Here is a 19,353-nt window from a genome sequence, read left to right on the forward strand (position 1 = left end):
ACCAAATAGCGTAAACAGTGTGATATAATGACAAAATGACTTGCTAGTATGGTGAGAAACAGCTTCCAATCACAATAAATGATAAGGCTGAATAGCCAATCATTGATGCTGCTAAGAACACAATAGCCATTCTTTCAAAACACTTTTTTGGATCGATATCTGCTCTAAGAGACAAAAACACCTGTATAATACGGCAAACAGTATATATGCTTTACACTAATTTTCAACAGACCAATGACTAATTTATCCTTTAAAAAGAGAAACACATACAAATACAGTGGCTTTCAATCATTGAGAAATGAAGTTATCTAATGGGGTAAAGGCAGATCTTGCTGCAACCCATCAGAAAGGATCTTAATGAGACAAAATACCAAAATAAATAATCAAACCAATGTCAAATGATAAAAACAATAAATCCTACTAACTACAGCCTGAAATGATGAAATATAATAACAAGACAACTACTAATAAGATAAGAAGCAGCTTCTAATCACAATAAATAATACTGCTGAGTAGCCAATCAATGATATTGCTGAAACGCAATGATCAAATATATATAAAGACTGCTGGAATGACACCAGAACTAGGTGGCAAAGAAGCAAACAGTATATATGGTCTAGACTTAATTTTCAATATACCTGTTGTTAAATTGTCCTTTCAAATACAAATACAGTGGGTTTCGATTAATGAAAATAAAATGAGATGAACTGAAAACATCAAAAAGGACTCTTAATAAGACATTTGACAAAATAAATAGCCAAACAAATGAAGCCAATGAAGTTTAGTCTAAGACAAAGATTATTAATAAAGTATAATTATATGTGATGAAGACAACTTCCAGTCACAATAAGTAATAATGCTGAATAGCCAGTCATTAATACTACTAATAATACGTCAACCAATCATACAGAATCACTTTTCCAAATCAAGAAACCAAGCTGGTGGCTCAATGCTGGATGAATTAAATGCCTAGATCCAAGAAGAAGAGGCATTAAGCCAACATCTGACCTAAGAAGCAAAAGACCCAGTGTTCGTAAAAGCAGAGAATGAGCCTCCTATAGTTAGTATCATTAGTAGCCAAGAGGACTAAATACCTTGATTCTGGATTGAACGACATTGAAAAAACACCAAGTATAAGGAATCCTATTCTAAAAAGCAACAACATGTCTATACCTGTCATGCCAAATAAAGATTACAAGGGACAGTAATTGCACTACTAGATTAGTAAGCTTTTACAACAGCAATGAACACAACTAACAAGGTACCCAGTGATTGTAGAAACAGAGAGCCTCTTGTAACCCTCTTACAGGCTTTCCATCACAATGAATGCTGAGGCTGAATAGTCAATCATTAGTACTGATAACTGTGAGACAACCAATCATAAAATCCTTGGTGTAATACTTAGTAGCTGAGAGGACATGATATCTTAATTCGGAAACAAACAACATTAAAAAACACCTAGTCTAATGAACCCTAGTCTAAAAAGCAACACATCCTCTATAATATATATATATATATATATATATATATATATATATATATACTGTAAAGGATAACAATTAAACATAAGCTTTACACAAAATTATTTAAATTTTTAACAAACATCAGGACGAAAAAAATAGTCACGGATAGAAAAATATATCCAATGGTCGTAAAAATGAAAAGCGATCCTCCTAAAGGTCTCTTAAAGGCTTCCAACCACAATAAATATTAAGGCTCAATAGCCAATCATTAGCACTGCTGGCTATTAAACAGCCAGACATGAAATCCATTGTTTGAGGCTTTATAAGCCAAACTGATTGTTCGTAGCCAAAATGGCTATATACCTTATTCAAAAGGAAACAATAATGTACAAACACCTAGTTTGAGACACACCTAGGCTAAAAAGCAAAAAAATATACCTCTGGGACTTATCATGCCATAAAAAAATTTTGAATCAGATTTCTATATTGAAAATAATAGAAGTCTCTTTCTAATGAAATAATCAACTACTTAGAAAAAACTAGCCATTAATTCAACTAGTAACAAGCCACCCAGTCATCAAAAAGGGGGTCAAACTGTATAATCAACATGTTACCAAACTCCTTGCTTTTAATATAGGTTTTAAAGGAACCACATTATCGAGACCTGGTGAACAATGGGCTCTCAAATTAACAATCCACTCAATTTCCTGAATTTCAGACCAATTAATTATATTGCCTTTCCTTTGCATTTGTTGCATACATTCTACAGCTTTAAATTTAAAGTTGTGGTCAGGGAAGGTGGCAATATGTACAGATAACGCATTATTGGGGTCAGCATTTCTTATATCCCATAGATGGTGTAGAATTCAGTCTTTAAAGTGCTGATTGCTTTTGCCTATATAGAAAGCTTTGCGGGTGGTACAAGTTGCCAGATAGATAAAGTTCTGTGCATTACAATTGGCAAAAACATTAAACATGTAAATTTTATTTGAAATTGGATGAGTGAAGGTGTTGCTACTGTCAATGGAGGTGCATGCTTTGCATTGTTAGCACCTAAATGTTCTTTGCCTAGTTAAGGACACTTGTTGAGCAAAACCATCTTTATTGCAAAGGAGGCATTTGATATTCTTCCTATTCTTGAATGAAAAGCTAGGATGATCCCCCACAATATTTCTGATCCTCTCATCAGCTGTTAAAACTGGCCAATATTTCCTAATAGTATCACAGACATGTTTATTATCACTGCTGAAAGTCATCAAGCACTTCAAGGGCATGTTCTTAGTTTGAGTATCTCGAAATGGAACAGGACTTAGTGATTCACTAAAATATGGCCATCCTTGGTTGGTTCTGATAGTATTGATATCAGCAGTCAGCTTGAGATCCATATCTCTGTAGCCTCTGGCTCTTAAATTGTGATGTAAATCAGTAAATTCTCTTGAAAAATCAGCATCATTAGTACAAAGTCGTGAAATTCTAGTGACCTGGTTCTTCAGGATATTTTTAAAGATGTGATTGGGATGCATACTCTGTCTATGCAAGTAATAGTTCCTCCAGGTATATTTTCTGTGGAGGCTAGTCTGCAAACCTTTGACAGGATGTAACAAGACCTTAGCATCAAGAAAGTTAATCTCTGTTTCAGAACAATCAAATTGGAATTTTAAAAACTTAGTAGTGTGGTTCAGATAGTCTGTAAACCGAGAATACTGTCCGGCATCACCTTTCCAGAAAATAAAAATGTCTTCAGTAAAACAACCATAATAAAGGAGATGCTTATACCAAGGATTCACATCACATAGCAGTTTTACTTTCTCCCATTGGGCTAGTACTAGATTTGAATAACTGTTTACATATGGGGTGCCCATGGCAACTCCCCATGTTTGTAAATAAAAATCATGCCCATAAATAAAGACATTGTTCTCAAGTACCAGTTCCAATAGGGGGCAGAGAGGATCTGTGGTTGCATCCAAAGAATGCAAAAAGTTACTAATGGCTTGAATTCCAAACTGGCTAGGAATAACCATAAAGAGGCTGTTGATGTCCACTGTAAACAGAAGTAGATCTCATAGATCTTTCAAATTATTGGTTGTTCTCTTTAAGTCAACTAAGAAACTGTCAATGTCCTTAAGTACCATTTTGGCTTTAGGTAAAACTTTTTTAAGTTCATTTTCAATAAAGATGGAAAGAGGTTCTGTGATCCACAATCTACAAACCACAATTGGACGTAGAACTGGATCATGAGGATCTTTGGTAGCCCATTTATAGCTGGTATTGTGGGATGAGAGACTATAAAAAAATCATATAAGTCATAGATCAAATGCCTCTCCATAAGCAATTCATATAAATCAAAATTGCAAGGTTCTGAAGTATGCCTTCTATGATTATAGTTGTCTCAGCTGCTGAAAATGTTGCCCTCCACTGATGCAATATTACACCTGGAAGATATAAACAGGGAAACACATCACAGGACCTCATACATTTGGAAACAGTATGTACAGAACCTGCACAAGTACATTGAATACCAGTAGCCACCAATCAAAACCACACCATACCCCTGTAATCTATCAACACAGTATCAGCTTGTATTGCACTCTTGGTCCTGATGTGTCATATTCCCCCCAATGAGGGCCAGTTAACTGCATAATCCTCTATTCCTCATTCAGGTCTGTGTAGAGGGATGATATTGTCCATCTTCCATGGAGATGGGGTGTGGATAGTGCCGAGGCTTGGTGTGACTACAGTGTGTAATGGAGCTGGGAACACATGCCTGAGTTCATGTAGGATGTGGACAGGGATGTTATCAGGTCCCATGGATACTTACGTTTGTTGCCTTTCAGTAGGCAATTTGTACCTGCTCACTGGTGATGAGGGGAGGGGTGCAGGTGCTGTGCATATCCACCTATAGTGATGCTGAGCCAGGGGGGTAATGTTTGCCCTAACTCTATCTGCAGCAGGTTGGCTATAGCTTTGTTGTGTGTGTATGTGGTCTGACTGACTATTATTACAGGTTTGGTTGGTTTGTTAGTATTGTACTCCTGGTCCTGATGTGTCATATTCCCCCCAATGAGGGCTAGTTAATTGCATAATCCTCTATTCCTCATTCAGGTCTGTGTAGAGGGATGACATTGTCCATCTTCCATGGAGATGGGGTGTGGATGGTGCCGAGGCTTGGTGTGACTACAGTGTGTAATGGAGCTGGGAACACATGCCTGAGTTCATGTAGTATGCGGACAGGGATGTTATCAGGTCCCATGGATACTTAAGTTTGTTGCCTTTCAGTAGGCAATTTGTACCTGCTCACTGGTGATTAGGGGAGGGGTGCAGGTACTGTGCATATCCACCTATAGTGATGCTGAGCCAGGGGGGTAATGTTTGCCCTAACCCTATCTGCAGCAGGTTGGCTATAGCTTTGTTGTGTGTGTATGTGGTCTGACTGACTATTAGGTTGGGCTGGTTTGTTGCCTCTGAGATTGCAGCTATATGGGAAGATGGCCTTATGATTGGCCTTGGTGGATGTGTCCAATTTGTATTCTTAGTTAGCCTTACAGTAATCCACCTGTGATCTTATATGCTTGTTTAAACAATGGCTGACTTGATGCCAAGTTAGTGCCTGCTCCTACTTTGCCCTGTACAGCCAATATAGGGACCAAGTCTGTGGTTTGTGTATTGCTGCTGTCCAGCAAAGAGGATTACTTTACTTTGGTGGAGGCAGGTTTTATAAATAAGGTATTGCTGAGTCCATACAGCTATGTAGGTGTTCATATAGATGTTTGTAGTAGGCATGGACACAAAGTCATAACACAGTTGGACACCTCTCCAATTTCAAACAGATAATCATGCTTATTGTAGTACCCATGACTGTGTCAGGGAAATGCAACAACCAGTAGCTGTAGAAATGTCACTCTGTTGGATGCACAGTAACTAAGATTACACACATGTACAATATGTACAGATTATTTAACTGGCATTTTGTATCCCATGTCTGTTGTTATGAGGCAGCCAGATACACCTACTCATACTGACATGTGCACTGGTAATACCTGATATACATTTCTGTTCTTTGCCAGTATGGCACGCTGTATTTGCACTCTTGCTGCCCAGTCATCCCTCTCAACCTGTTAGAGCAGGACATCTGTAGGATGTCACACATTCATAAGGGACAATGGGACAAAATTAGTGACACTGTTAATATTGATGTATCACACTTGAGTCATTTGATAGCACAGTAGCTTTTGCATTGACAGACATACCCTGGAGGATGTCCAACACTCATATGGCAGGAAGAGAGGAGAAAGGGTAGGAGTGTGGTAGTGAGGGTAGGAACATTGTAATGTTGGCAGTTTGACTGGTATAGGGCCAGAGCTACCTGATATGATGGGCAGAGGAAGGTTGCTATATTGTGTGTGCAAGAGATCAGATGAAAGGGAAGTACAGCTAGATGTATCAGAAGCAGGTCACAATTGTGCTATCATGGTGTAGATGGGAGTAGAAAGGGGGTAGGGGTTATCCTGAAGGACCAGTATGCCAAGTGTTTTTGGAGGATGAAATGAGTGTCTGATAGAGTGATGTTTATGAAGCTGGAAACTGATGGTGTAATAATGACTGTTGTTAGTGCATATGCTACACAAGTTGGTTGTGCTATGGATAAGAAAGAGAAATGTGAAGTTAGTTGGATGATGTGGTGATGACTGTACCCAAAGGTGAGAGAGTGGTGATTGCAGCAGATTTCAATGAGCATGTTGGTGAAGGGAACAGAGGGGATGAGGATATGATGTGTATGTATGGTGTTAAGCAATGGAATGCAGACGGTGAGATGGTAGTGGATTTGGCAAAAAGGATGGACATGGCTGTGGTGAATACATACTATAACAAGACGGCGGAGCATAGAATGACATACAAGAGTGGAGGAAGATGCACACAGGTGGAATACATCCAATGTAAGAGGGCCAGTTTTAAGGAGCTTGGAGACTGTAAAGTGGTGACAGGGGAAAGTGTATTTCAGCAGCATAGAATGTGGGTCTGTAAGATGACATTGATGATCAGGAAGAGGAGGAGTGTGAGGGCAGCACCAAGAATCAAATGGTGGAAACTGGAAAAGGGTGATTGTGAGGTGGAGTTCAGGGAAGAGTTAAGACAGGCACTGGGTGGCAGTGAAGATTTAACAAATATCTGGGTAAGTACAGCAGAGCTAGTAAGGGAGATGGCTAGAAAGGTGCTTGGTGTGACATGTATGGAGAAAAAGGAGTACAAGGATACCTGGTGGTGGACTGAGGAAGCCCAGGACTGTATACAGAGAAAGAGGCTGGGAAAGAAGGAGGGGATTGTCAGAGTGATGAGGAAAGTAGACAGGAGTATAAGGAGATGAGCTGCATGACAAAAAGAAAGGCGGCAAAGGCTAAGAATGAGGCATATGAAGAGTTGTATGACAGGCTGGCTAGTAAGGAGGGATAAAAGGACTTGTACCCATTGGCTAGACAGAGGGACTGAGCTAGGAAAGATGCTCAGCAGATAAGGCTGATAAAGAATAATGAGGGAAACATATTCACAAGTGAGGAGAGTGTGTTGAGCAGATGGACAGAGTACTTTGAGATGCTGATGAATGAAGAGAATGAAAGAAGAATGTTGGATGATGCGGGTATGGTGAATCAGAAAGTGCAATGACTTACCAAGGAGGAAGTAAGGATAGCTATGAAGAGGATGAATAATGGAAAGCCTGTTGGGCCACATGACATACCTGTGGAATAATGGAGGTGTTTAGGGGAAATGGCAGTGGTGTTTTTAACCAGATTGTTTAATGATATCTTGGAAAGTGAGAGGTTGCATGAAGAGTGGAGAGAAAGTGTGTGGGCACCGTTTTAAGAATAAGATTGATGTGCAGAGCTGTAGTAACTACAGAGGGATAACACTGATCAGTCACAGCATGATGTTATGGGAAAGAATAGTGGCAGCTAGGTTAAGCAAGGAGGTGGTGAGTAGTGGTCAGCAGTACGGTGTCACACCAGGAAAAAGCACTGCAGATGTGATGTTTGCTCTGAGAGTGTTGATGGAGAAGTACAGAGGCGGTCAGGAGGAGTTATGGTATTGTATGAGGAAGTCATGTGTGACAGTGATAGATGTAAGCGTGGTACAGGATATGTACAAGGGTAGTGTGACAGCAATGAGGTCTACATTTGTAGTGACAAATGTGTTTATGGTGGAGGTAGAATGACATCAGGGATCAGCTGTGAGCCCTTTCTTATTTGATATGGTGATGGACAGGTTGAGAGACAAGATCATATAGGAGTCCCTGTTGAGTATGATGTTTGCAGATGATATTGTGATCTGTATTGAGAGTTGGGAAAGATTTAGGAGAACCTGGAGAGGTGTGGATAATCTCTAGAGAGGAGAGGAATGAAGGTAAACAGGAGTATGATAGAATATCTGTGTGTGAATGAGAGGGAGGATAGCAGAATATAGAGGATGCAGGGAGTAGAGTTGGCAAAGGTGGATGTATTGAAATGATTGAGATCAACATTTCAGAGTAATGATGACTGCGGAGGACAGGTGAATAAGAGAGCACAGGCAGGATGGAGAGGGTGGAGAAGAGTATCAGGAGTGATTTGTGACAGATGAGTACCAGTAAAAATGAAAGGGAAGTTCTTCAAGAGGGTAGTGAGACCAGCTATGTTATTTGGGTTGGCGACAGTGGCATTGACAAAAAGGCATGAGTCAGAGCTTGATGTGGTAGAGTTACAGATGTTAGGATTTGCACTGGGTGTGACGAGGGTGCACAGGATTAGCAATGTGTATATGAGAGGGTCAGCCCATGTTGGACAGTTTTGAGACAAAGCTGGAGAGGCAAAATTACATTGGTTTGGACATGTGCTGAGGAGGGATGCTGAGTTTATTGGGAAAAGGATGGTAAGCATGTAGCTGCCAGGTAAGAGGAAAAGAGGAAGACCTCAGATAAGGTTTCTGGATGTGGTGAGAGAGGCCATGAAGGTGGTTGGTGTGGCAGATCAAGATGCACAGGACAGGCAGAAATGGCAACAGAAGATCCACTGTGGCGACCCCTAATGGGAACAGACAGAGGAAAAAAAAATGTTGTAATGTCATTCTTCACAGATTTGCCAAGGATTTGCCAGACATAACATAACTCTATGAGTAAAGGACTACAAATATGAGGCACACATATCATCAGTGTCCATAACACTGGACAGTTAAATGGTATGAGCTCAGTATATCATATGCAGTTCAACACACACATCTGCAACAGTACTTTACTATGCAAATATCATGTATAGGTCTCTCACATTTCTGAGACAGACAAGTATATCATAGTTGTATTTACAATTAAGATATGGATATGTATGACAACCCAGTAGCTTGCCTAGCATTGTCACAGACAGTATTGTTCAGCACACACTCTAGTTGTAGTCATATGTGAGACATCCTTTCCTGGGATGATTTAGGGGCCTGACCTACGATCTATGTCACTGCAGACAGACCCAGAAGCTATGGCCATAGGTTCTGATCAGCGATATATCAGGACAGCAAGTCTTGTTGAGACATATATGTTAAACATCCTATTTCCCATTCTTATATACCCCCTATTGCAGTCCATTACATGCTTACTTGTTTGACATACCTGATTTTTTTACAGCTGTACGTGGTTATATCCTGCTTGTTTTTTTTTTCTTTTCTTTTCACTGTTTCTCTCTCTCTCTCTCTCTCTCTCTCTCTCTATCTCCTCCCTCTCTCTCTCTCTCACTCACTCATGGATGTAAGGTGTACATCTATTTTGCATAAGCAACAGCTTGCCTTTTGTAGGTAATGCTCATGAGCAGCTGATGGCCTATGCACCAACTGGTGTCCCCCACTTCCTAATTGCATGCAGAACAACTGTGTTGTTATTCATATAGTCAATGGCATGGCAACATACTCCTATAATTGTACTATATGTGGGAGATGGTCCTTTTCCTTCCTAGTGTGGAGGACTTCATGTAGGTGTGTGAACAACAGCATCACAGAGGGTATTTTGAAATACCTCTTACAACCAAAACTGTGGAGACAGGCCAACAAAATGGCGGCAAATGTTCCAGAGATTTTAGGGGATTTCCACACTGTTAAATGACTGCGGTCATACCTCTACACTGTCCAGAGGCCTAGACACTGTCCAGATGTTTGGCCTGTTCCCAGGCAGTCGGTGTCATTGGCTAATCAGTAGAATGCTCTAGGGAATGCAGTCAGTACTTGCTAACATCCATTGGTGTTACTGACTTCATATCCCTCAGAAAAGATATGTGACAACAAACCCAGTAACACCAGCAACTGTCTAAATTTATAATAGCAATATGTCCAATATACCTCTGTGTTTGGACCTCTGTCTCCAATTATGTCAGGCTTTGTCCAGATGTCATGCACTAAGAGGTTCAGAGGTACGTATCATTATTTATTGCCTTCATTCCTGCTACCATCCCAGTGATGTCATTGACCCCCAGACATGTAACAAGGAAGTGGCCACAGATATGAGTCCTGTGCCTATACATTCTGTGGGAAAAAGTACATTTGAGAAGTCTGTGCATTGTTAGACTGTCAGGATTATGTAGTAGTGTAGTGTGTACATGTTACTTAGGCTGTGTAGGGAGGGGGTACATGTGAGTGTCATGAGCCCTTTCTATCTGACCGTGCATGCTGCTCAGGGGTCTGGTTCCCTATCATCTGTATCTGTTTGTACAGGCAGACCGTGACATGTCCTCTAACACCTCAAGATTCTCACTACACTGCGACTTGGGCCAGTATATGTAGGAGTAATGTGTGAGTGGTAAACGGGATATTGTTGTTGACACAGTCATACTGTAGTGTTCAGTTTGCTTACTGGTATGTCACTGAGACTGTGGTGCAATTGGCTGTGGGTATGCATGTTCACACCAGTGTCTGTTTTCAACTAGTGTTACATCCCTGTAGTGCCTGTTATCTTTGCAAATGCATGTGTACAGCCCCAGAGCTGGATTTGGGTAGTGTTATATCTGTCTGATTTTAGTTTGGCTGTCGCTTGTTAGCTGAGTGTAGTTTCCCTAATGTTGTGTTATGTCCACACATTCATAGGATGTCCAGTTGTCTGGCCAATATCATTGGTCTGGTCCCCATAACTGTTATGTATTGATGACAGATCAGTGGGATGATATGGGGACTGAGGTCACTAACTAATGAGAAGCAATTGAGTCCCAGACTTGTGATATTTCAGTCAATATATGTTGGGACATACTGTGTTACTATATTAACTTTCTCAGCTTATCTACTCACGTATTTTGGATATATCCCTATTTTTATGTCTTTGTCCCCCCACTTTGTCAGGCTTGGTCCAGATTCATTGCACTAAGGGGTTATGAGCATACCTGTCCACTTCCAGAACTTTCACAGAATGTCCGGATGTTTGGCCCATATTTTTGCTCTGTTCCACAATTTATTTGTATTTGTCTTGTAAATCACTGTGATAATCCAAGGATTTATGTCAGTAAATAATGACATAATATTTCAGTTTCCATCCTCATATCCTTCAGTAATTGTCACCCTGTTCCTGTAGCAAATGTCTTTGTTTCTAACAGCAATAGTTGAAATATGTCCCTATATCTGGCCCATTCCCCAACCTTTTACATTCTTTGTACAGGTGTCTTGCACTAAGAGGTTGAGATGGATTGTTCTGAGGTTTGACTGCACTGCATGTTATGTACATACATATATATATATATATATATATATATATATATATATGTATTCCCCTTCCTTTATATATTTATATATGTATATCTATATTATTTAATTATTATGTTATATATATATATATTTTTTTTTTTCAACAAACATATATATAAATATATATATATATATATATATGTTTGTGTGTGTGTCTGTGTGTGTGTGTGTATATGTCTATATACAACACATGAATGATTCCACAGAGCTTTCTCCCTAATGTTGTATGCCTCTATTGCATGATATGTTTGAAACAGCAACATTAACTCCTACAGTTCAGATGGTGTAGTGGTGCATTACTCTGGCTATAGTGTACAGGGTCATGGTTTCAAGACTTGAGAAAGATGTTTTTTTTTTCCATGATATGTTTGTTAAAGCATTCCAGATTTGCACAGCTCAGATGATGTAGTGGTATGTTGCTGTAAATGTAGAGTACAGCATTCAAGGTTCAAAACGTGGCATGGCTGACTGTTTTGTTTCTGGGCAGAACAAAGTCTGATAGATACAGAGTGATTAAGGCACTTTTAAGCAGTTGTAAGTGGGTTTGTACAGGTTTGCGTGATGGTAAGCAATGTAAACACACGGTTAAGCCATTTTAGCTTCACTTATCTCCTCTTATTCCTGCTTACCCTCTCTCTAATTTCTAGAAAAGAAAAGAAAAAGGGGTGAAAGGAAAGTGGTGAAAAAAGAGGCATGCTGAGGGAAGTACAATATGAAAGGTAGCTAGGGAAGTGCAGAGCAGGTGTAGGGAAGGTCCATAGCTTTCCATTTCTTCTACAGGAACAGCTGTGAGTTTCTACAGAATTTGGAGGTGAATGTGGACACTCAAACCCCTGAGAAAGGGGTGAGGACAACAGTAATGTGTTGTCAAACCAATTGGACCACATTACATGTGTCCAATGGACACGTGTGAAATGGACAGCTATGTGTGGGGTGTAATTTTTTTTGGGGAACAGATGCCATTTTTTTTTTTTTTTTTTTTTAAGGTGAGAATAGGATGTTGGGGAAGGATAGTAGGTATATTTGGAGAGGTAAGTTGGGTAGTAAGACAGAAAAGACAGACAAGACAGCAAACAGAGGTGGTATATGACACATGTGGGGGGTAAACACCTTGGACGAGGAGGGTGGCTGGGAATCAGATGAACATGAGCACCCAAATGGATACAGTGGAACTGAGGTCCCTACCCGTGGGCAGTCACCACTGCACCTTCACGGCTCCAAAGGTGGCTGTGCTGGAGGCTGGACAGGAGGGGTAAACTGACCCTTAAGATGTACCAGGCAGCCCTAAATCTGGCACAGCTGTCCACTAAACTCTTTTTGGATGGTGCTGCACACCAAACCCTGGACCTGGCTATGGGTGACTGTCCGTGCCCACTCCCACTGGGGAAGAGCCCTGTCCTCTGAGGAGGTTCCACCCAAAAGTGGAGCAGGACTAGCAGACAAGGGGGTCCCGAGTTAGTTCCCAGATGTGCTGGGGCCCGGTGTCATGGCCAGATGAGGCGGGACAGGCAGATCTGCCGGGATCTGCCTTCCCAGTCATGCTATGGTGGTGAGGTTTTACAAAATATGTTGGCTAGTCATGAACACAACATTTCAAAATTAGTTTTAACAGTATGCTTGGATGTTCCAATTAACCTAAAACAACAGATATGAAACAGTTGCATAGCAAACAGGTCACATGAATAAATGGAACAACAGTAGGCATCATAACAGCATGCAGGTTACGCTGATAGCAATAGGCAACAAATTATAGTATTTGAACAGAGAACATTAATAATCAAATGATTCAATATTTGTAGAACAATAGGATACATGTCACAACAGCAGTTTTGGAGAAAAACATACCCATTGATTATGTGTATGAATTATTGGTGCAGATAGGGTGGGGGAGAGAGAGATATCAATTAACAACTGTATAGGCTTGGATTGTTCACAACTGTACTGATCATTAGGTTCATAGGTTCATAGGTTCATACTAGGCTATCTGCCCGAGGGCATTTACAAGCCTAGCCCATAGCCCTTTAGTATGGGGAACTATACCCATTATTTTGCTGTGCCTCTGTTGAGCAGTGACACTGAGGTAATCCCATCTCCCATCCATTGGTCAAGATTTCTCTTGAACAAGGCCAGCCTCACTTTATTCCACAGCATAGGGAGTCTTTGGGTGATGAATCTATCCCTCCAGCATGTCCTATTAATAGGTTTAAGTCTCCGCCCCTTTGCTCTGATGGATCTAGATTTTTGAGGTGAAGCATATTCATCAAATCTGGGTTTGACATGGCCTTGTATGTTAGGCAAAGGTCACCTCTGAGCAAGCGTGCACTGAATAGAGCTGGAGTTCTTTCAGTCGGGCAGCATAGGACAGATGTTTGAGACCCTTTATCCTTTTGGTGAGGAACTTTTGTGGCCTCTCCAGCTGCTGCAAGTGTCGGGTCAGATACATTCAATGGGGCATTGTACTCAATCATTGGTCTGATGAGTGATGAGTATAGGGAGACTATGACCTCCTTGATCTAGATGAGAATCCCTTCATGATAAGGTGGGCAATGTAGAAGGTCTTCCTAACTACTTTAGCTACATGGGTGTCGAATGACAGTCTACTATCAACCTGGGTCCCCAGGTCCCTGATAACTTCTTCTGTACTCAGTGGATTGCCACCTATTTGGTAGCTAGGGTAACCTTGTTTTAGGGTATGACTATGCATTTTTGGCATTTAACTTTAGGCCATGGCTCTGGCACCAGTTATCCGTTTCTGTGAGACCCTTCTGAAGGATATCTGTGTCAGATGTGTTTTCTACTATGGCACCCAGTTTGCAGTCATCTGCAAACTTTGTCAGCCATAACCCTCCTGTGTTTGCTTGTACGTAGATGCCAAACAAGAGTGGGCCCAGGACTGAGCCCTGTGGTACACCACTTGTGACAGGCTTTGAGTCTGACATGGCGCCAGCAACTCTGACCCTGTGGGTTCTGTCACTCAGCCAGTTTGCAACCCATCTTGTGATGTATGGGTTAACATTTAAGCTGATGAGTTTTTCAATGATACCCGAGTGGGGTATTGTATCAAAGGCCTTCCAGATCGAGGTAGGCTGTATGGACTGCCTTTCCTCATCAATGGCTTTGGTGACTGTTTGAAAAAGTCAACCAAGTTTAGAAGGCATGATCTGCCTTTGACAAAGCCAAACTGGGATGGATCCAAAGTCTGCAAATTCCTATGTCTTTATTTATGAGGTCCATTATGATCCTCTCCATGGCTTTGCAGATAAGGCTTGTCAAGCTAATGGGCGGTAATTTCCAGGGTCGTGGAGGCACCGCTTTGTGAAGTGGGACCACAGTTGCAGATCCAGAGGTAAGACTATGATTAAACAGCTGTCCTAGCTGTGGGTTTAATTGACACCATCAGGTCCCATGGATGCTGTGTTTTTGCGAGATGTTTTATAGATATCTCTCCTTTGGGGAGGGAGAGGTTTGCACTGAACCTGTCAGCCAGTATGTTGGCAATATCTGTAGGATCAGTAATCTTCACATCATTTTGAACTAGTTCTGAGCATATCTGGGAGTTTCCTCCCAGGTTTCGTCTTTAGCTATTTTCTTAGTTTTTACTTATAGTGATCAAGGGTGTCTTACCTTTAAGGATTTTGCTCTATCTTGTAGTAGCTTCCTCCTTTGTTGTAGAGTTTGTTTATGGCTGGGGTCCACCAGAGTGGTACAAAGAGTCTTTGTTTTGCTTGGGATTGCCTTATCCATGCAGTCCTGCAGGTGCTGGTAGAAGGCATCTGTAAGTGATTCAGCGGCTTGAGTACTGTTTTCCGTCGGCTCGGGGGCCTTAAAGGAGACCACACTAGTCTTTAGAAGTGTGAAGTCGGCTTTCGAGAAGTTCTTTACTGTACTCATTACTCTTCAGGTATGACCTTACTTTACATCTACCTATAGCCTGGGTTTGAGCAGTGGAATGTTTGTTCACAGTGCATTACTAAAGACGTCTTAAAACTAATACATACATTTCCTTACCTGTCAGACCTGTGAAGAGAATATCTGTTAACACTACCTGACTATTTCTACACATAATCACATATTGAAGGTTACATATGTGACACTGACAGGGCTGCCCTGCACTCATGCTGTGTGTGTGTGTGTGTGTGTGTGTGTGTGTGTGTGTGTGTGTGTGTGTGTGTGTGTGTGTGTGTGTGTGTGTGTGTGTGCTACTGCCATACTCCACCTGTATTTCTATCTGTCACCCTGGATATTGGCAGTGGTAAACACTAGATGTGACAGAGTAACACTTGAGGGACATTTATCGGGAGAAACCGCTTGGTGTATGTACTTATCCTGCTGTCATTTGCAGCCTTGGGTTGAACAGTGGAAGTCTTGTACAGACTGTATTAGTACAGCCTTCTTACAGCTAATAGAAACATTTCATTACCTGGCAGACATGTGGAGGGAATTTCTGTTAACACTTCCTGACTGTTTCTACACATATTCACATATTCATGGGTGAAATTAAGCATACAGCTTACTACCACTCCCGGGATTCGAACCATGCCTGTTTGTGCAATAGGGTACAACAAGGCTGTGTTTCAACATAATGAGCTGTTAAGGAGCTGCTGTTTCTAACTTCCCTGTTTTCTATCTAATACTGTCTTGGTTGGACAATCTGAACTTGTAATTCTGACATGCATGCATGGCAGATAGTTCTTGTACTGTGTATTAATACTTTGACATATTACAATCTGGAAAGCAATAGTTAACACAAAGCACTGCTGTAGGGGATACAGTATAATAGTAGAATAAATTATTTTTGTTTTTACTATGTGATCTCTATTTTATTGGAAATAAGCAGCTGGATATATTTCCATTTGGATCTTAGTCGTTGTTTTGATACAGTATAATAGTTTACAGATTACTATTCAGGGATCAGATCTTGGTGCATGGAACATTTCATATAGTTGATCTCCTGTTTTATAGCTATACATTCTTTGTCAGATGAGCCTCAGTTAATTCCAACTGTCAGAGCCATAGTTGCTATGCAGAACCTGTACAAATTTAGATTCATACCACCAAATATCAAAGTAAACACAACAGTCTGGGGTTTTTAGTTTTATTGAAGGGTGCTGGTACTTTTATTGATAGATATCCTGTACATCAGTATTACTCTGCTAATGTCTAGTTTATTCATTACACACAGTACACATTTTAACCTACTGGCAGTTGACATTCTAGGATCATAGGATCATAGGATCATAGGAAGTTACTAGGCTAATGGCCTGAGCCCTTACAAGCCTAGCCAAATGTTACCCTTTTTACCAAGATCAGCACTTATTGTCCCTGTCCAAGAGGTACATAGGTGGAAACCCCAAAATGAATTTATGGTTACCCATCCAATCGTCCAGATTCTGTCTGAGGAGGGCCAAGGAAGTGCTCTGTTTAATGTGAAGTGGGAGTCTATTCCAAAGCTGTGGTAACCTCTGGGAGACAAATCTGTCCCTCCAGCAGGTTCTATTGCTGTCACATACCAGGTTTAGATCTTTAGAGTGAGTAACTTATGTGCCAATTGATTTGTGGATGTGCAGCATTTCCAATAAGGTGGGGACAGAGATCGCCTTATATGCAAGGCACAGATCACCTCCGAGTAGTCTGTATGAAACAGAATAAAGTGACTTCAGCTGATCCACATAGGATAGCTGCTGAAGACCTTGAATTTTCTTTGTGAGGAACTTTTTGGTCTCTCCAATTGCTGCAGGTGCTTTGAAGGGTACATGCCAGAAGGGGCATTGTACTCAATTATTGACCTAATGAGTGAAAAGTGCAGGGAGGTGATAACCTCACTTTTTCTCAAGGCAATGTCCTCATTTATGAGGTGAGCCATATGGAATGCCATTAGTACCACTTTTGAGACATGATGATCAAAGGCAAAGTTGCTGTCAACCTGAGTGCCCAGATCTCTCTCCACTGAGTGCGTACTTATGGTATTGCCATTGATGTGGTAATTTTCAGGAACATCACTCTTGCTGAAATAGATGATAATACGTTCTTTTGCATTGAGCTTGAGGCCATGACTTTGCCACCAATCATTTGTTTGCATAAGACCTTCTTGAAGGATGTCGACATCATTTGGAGATTATTTGACTGCACCCAGTTTGCACTCATCAGCAAACTTTGTCAGCCATAGTCCCTTGGTTTTAGCTTGTACTTTAGGGAAATAGATTCCACCTCTGTACCTCTTGGACAGGGACAATAAGTGCTGATTTATTTGCCCTGAATACTGCAAGCTAGATTTGTACTCACCACCCTTCCAGCATAGCCTTAGCAACCTACTGGCATGGGTGTCTATGTTTGCAGCCCTCTCATCTGCAGCTGTACAGGAGATATAGAAACATTTATGCATACCTATCAATCACATACACAGGCTGGACTTTGGTAAACACTAATTGATACCGATACTTACACACTTCTGGAACATTCTGTGCCTGTGCGTCTTGAGTCCACTGGTCTATAAGCTCCCTCTTCCTATGCTTGAGATCAGTGAAATGGTGCCAGACTTGCTCACCAGTTTGAGGGATGCCAGTAGCACTGGTGAGATCACGGGCGAGACGGTCCCAGCCCTCTGCTTTGTATAGAGAGCCCTGGTCCTGGCCCTGCAGCAGTCTCTCCTCATGGTCTTTCACTAGGAGTTCAACCATGACCCTGGACTCCTGAATGCCCCAGAATTGTGCCTGAAAGTGCAAACCCTCTCCTACATCAGCCATAGTGCCTGTAAGGATGAGCTGCAACTGGTTATGGCTGTATTCCCACCTGTGAGGTTTAAATAGTGCCAAATTCCCACCCTTTGCTGTCACTGGACCATTTTGAATATGCTAAGCTAAGCTAAGTGACCCACAAACCCCCTTAGCTAAGGTTGGCAGTGCTTAAAGGGATAGATGTTGAGCACTGCTTACCAATGTGCAAATCCATTTAGCTGGGCTACTTATTGCTTAGCATTTACATTTAAACAATGCTTACACCTGCTTAGCATACCTGAGCACTACTTAGCATTGCTCACATTTCATTTTATAAAGTATCAGGATTGTGGGATTGATTCATCATTACTGACATATTATAATTTTATGATTACCTTTCGTGACATCCCCCTATGCGCTTTCATTAAATTATATTCTTGTGTGACTATACTATATGGAGCATTTGTGTTTATATGGGGGGGTTTCACATTGTTTCTAAACTGACATCTCACTTTGGACCTGCTACACTACCCTGGTTGACAAAAAACAGTTGCTACATAATTTATGTTTACAAATATAATTTTAACACTACTTTCCCATAGAAAAAGAAGTTGCCTCTCTTGGTACTCAAACCATGAACACCTACATGTAAAGCCAGGACTCTAACCACTGCAATATCTCAGCTTGGAAATATCACCTGTATATTTGCATTTATCTCCTAGGGGATGTTTAAGCAATGCTGAGCAGGCGGCCATAACATGCACATCTTCTTAGCTATGCTCAAACATTCCTTAGACTAGGAAAAAAAAAAAAAAAAAAATATATATATATATATATATATATATATATATATATATATATATCTTATTATTATATTATTATGTTATATAAGTGAGTCTTGTAGTGTTCTGAAAACTCATTGAGGACTGCAGTCGTGAAATAATAGCATTCATTTGGCTTTCAGGCTTCTATCCTTCAGGGACTCCTTTCTAAGTGTGTGAGGGCAATTTTTCAGGCGTGTCCCTAATTTATTATTTATTCCTCCCATCATTTGTGCCTTTGTTCATAGGTTCATAGGTAGGTACTAGGCTATCTGCCTGAGGGCATTTATAAGCCTAGCCAGAGTGTGTCAGCTTTTGCCACCCCACTGATTAATTAACTGATCCTCTGTCAAGTAGAGCCAATGAAGTGATCCCAGGAGTGTATTTTCTGTTACCCATCCACTCATCAAGGTTTCTCTTGAAGAGTGTTAATGAGAGGCTCTGCTTAATGTAGTTTGGAATTTTATTCCAAAGCATGGGGAGTCTCTGTGACAGGAATCTATCCCTCCAGCATGTTCTATTTATTGTTGTGGCAAGGTTTAGCTCACTAGAGCTCGTAGCTCGCAGTGACTAGGATTTCTTTAGGTGGAGCATGTCCATCAATTCTGAGTTGGACATGGCTTT

General features: G+C 40.9%; 1 protein-coding gene across 1 annotated transcript in view; it reads right to left on the minus strand.

Annotated features, from left to right (window-relative positions):
• Positions 1 to 1,576: 1,576 nt before the first annotated feature.
• LOC122796966 overlaps positions 1,577 to 19,353 on the minus strand; it is a 26,488-nt gene continuing 8,711 nt past the window's right edge. The window contains exon 2 of the mRNA XM_044065737.1: positions 1,577 to 3,895. Within this exon, the coding sequence (XP_043921672.1) occupies positions 2,510 to 3,484 (975 nt within the window). The 5' untranslated portion in view covers positions 3,485 to 3,895 and the 3' untranslated portion in view covers positions 1,577 to 2,509. The remainder of the gene's footprint in view (positions 3,896 to 19,353) is intronic.

Source organism: Protopterus annectens, chromosome 3.part0 (genome assembly GCF_019279795.1).
Source record: "Protopterus annectens isolate FY-2018-M chromosome 3.part0, PAN1.0, whole genome shotgun sequence".
Taxonomy (NCBI): domain Eukaryota; kingdom Metazoa; phylum Chordata; order Ceratodontiformes; family Protopteridae; genus Protopterus; species Protopterus annectens.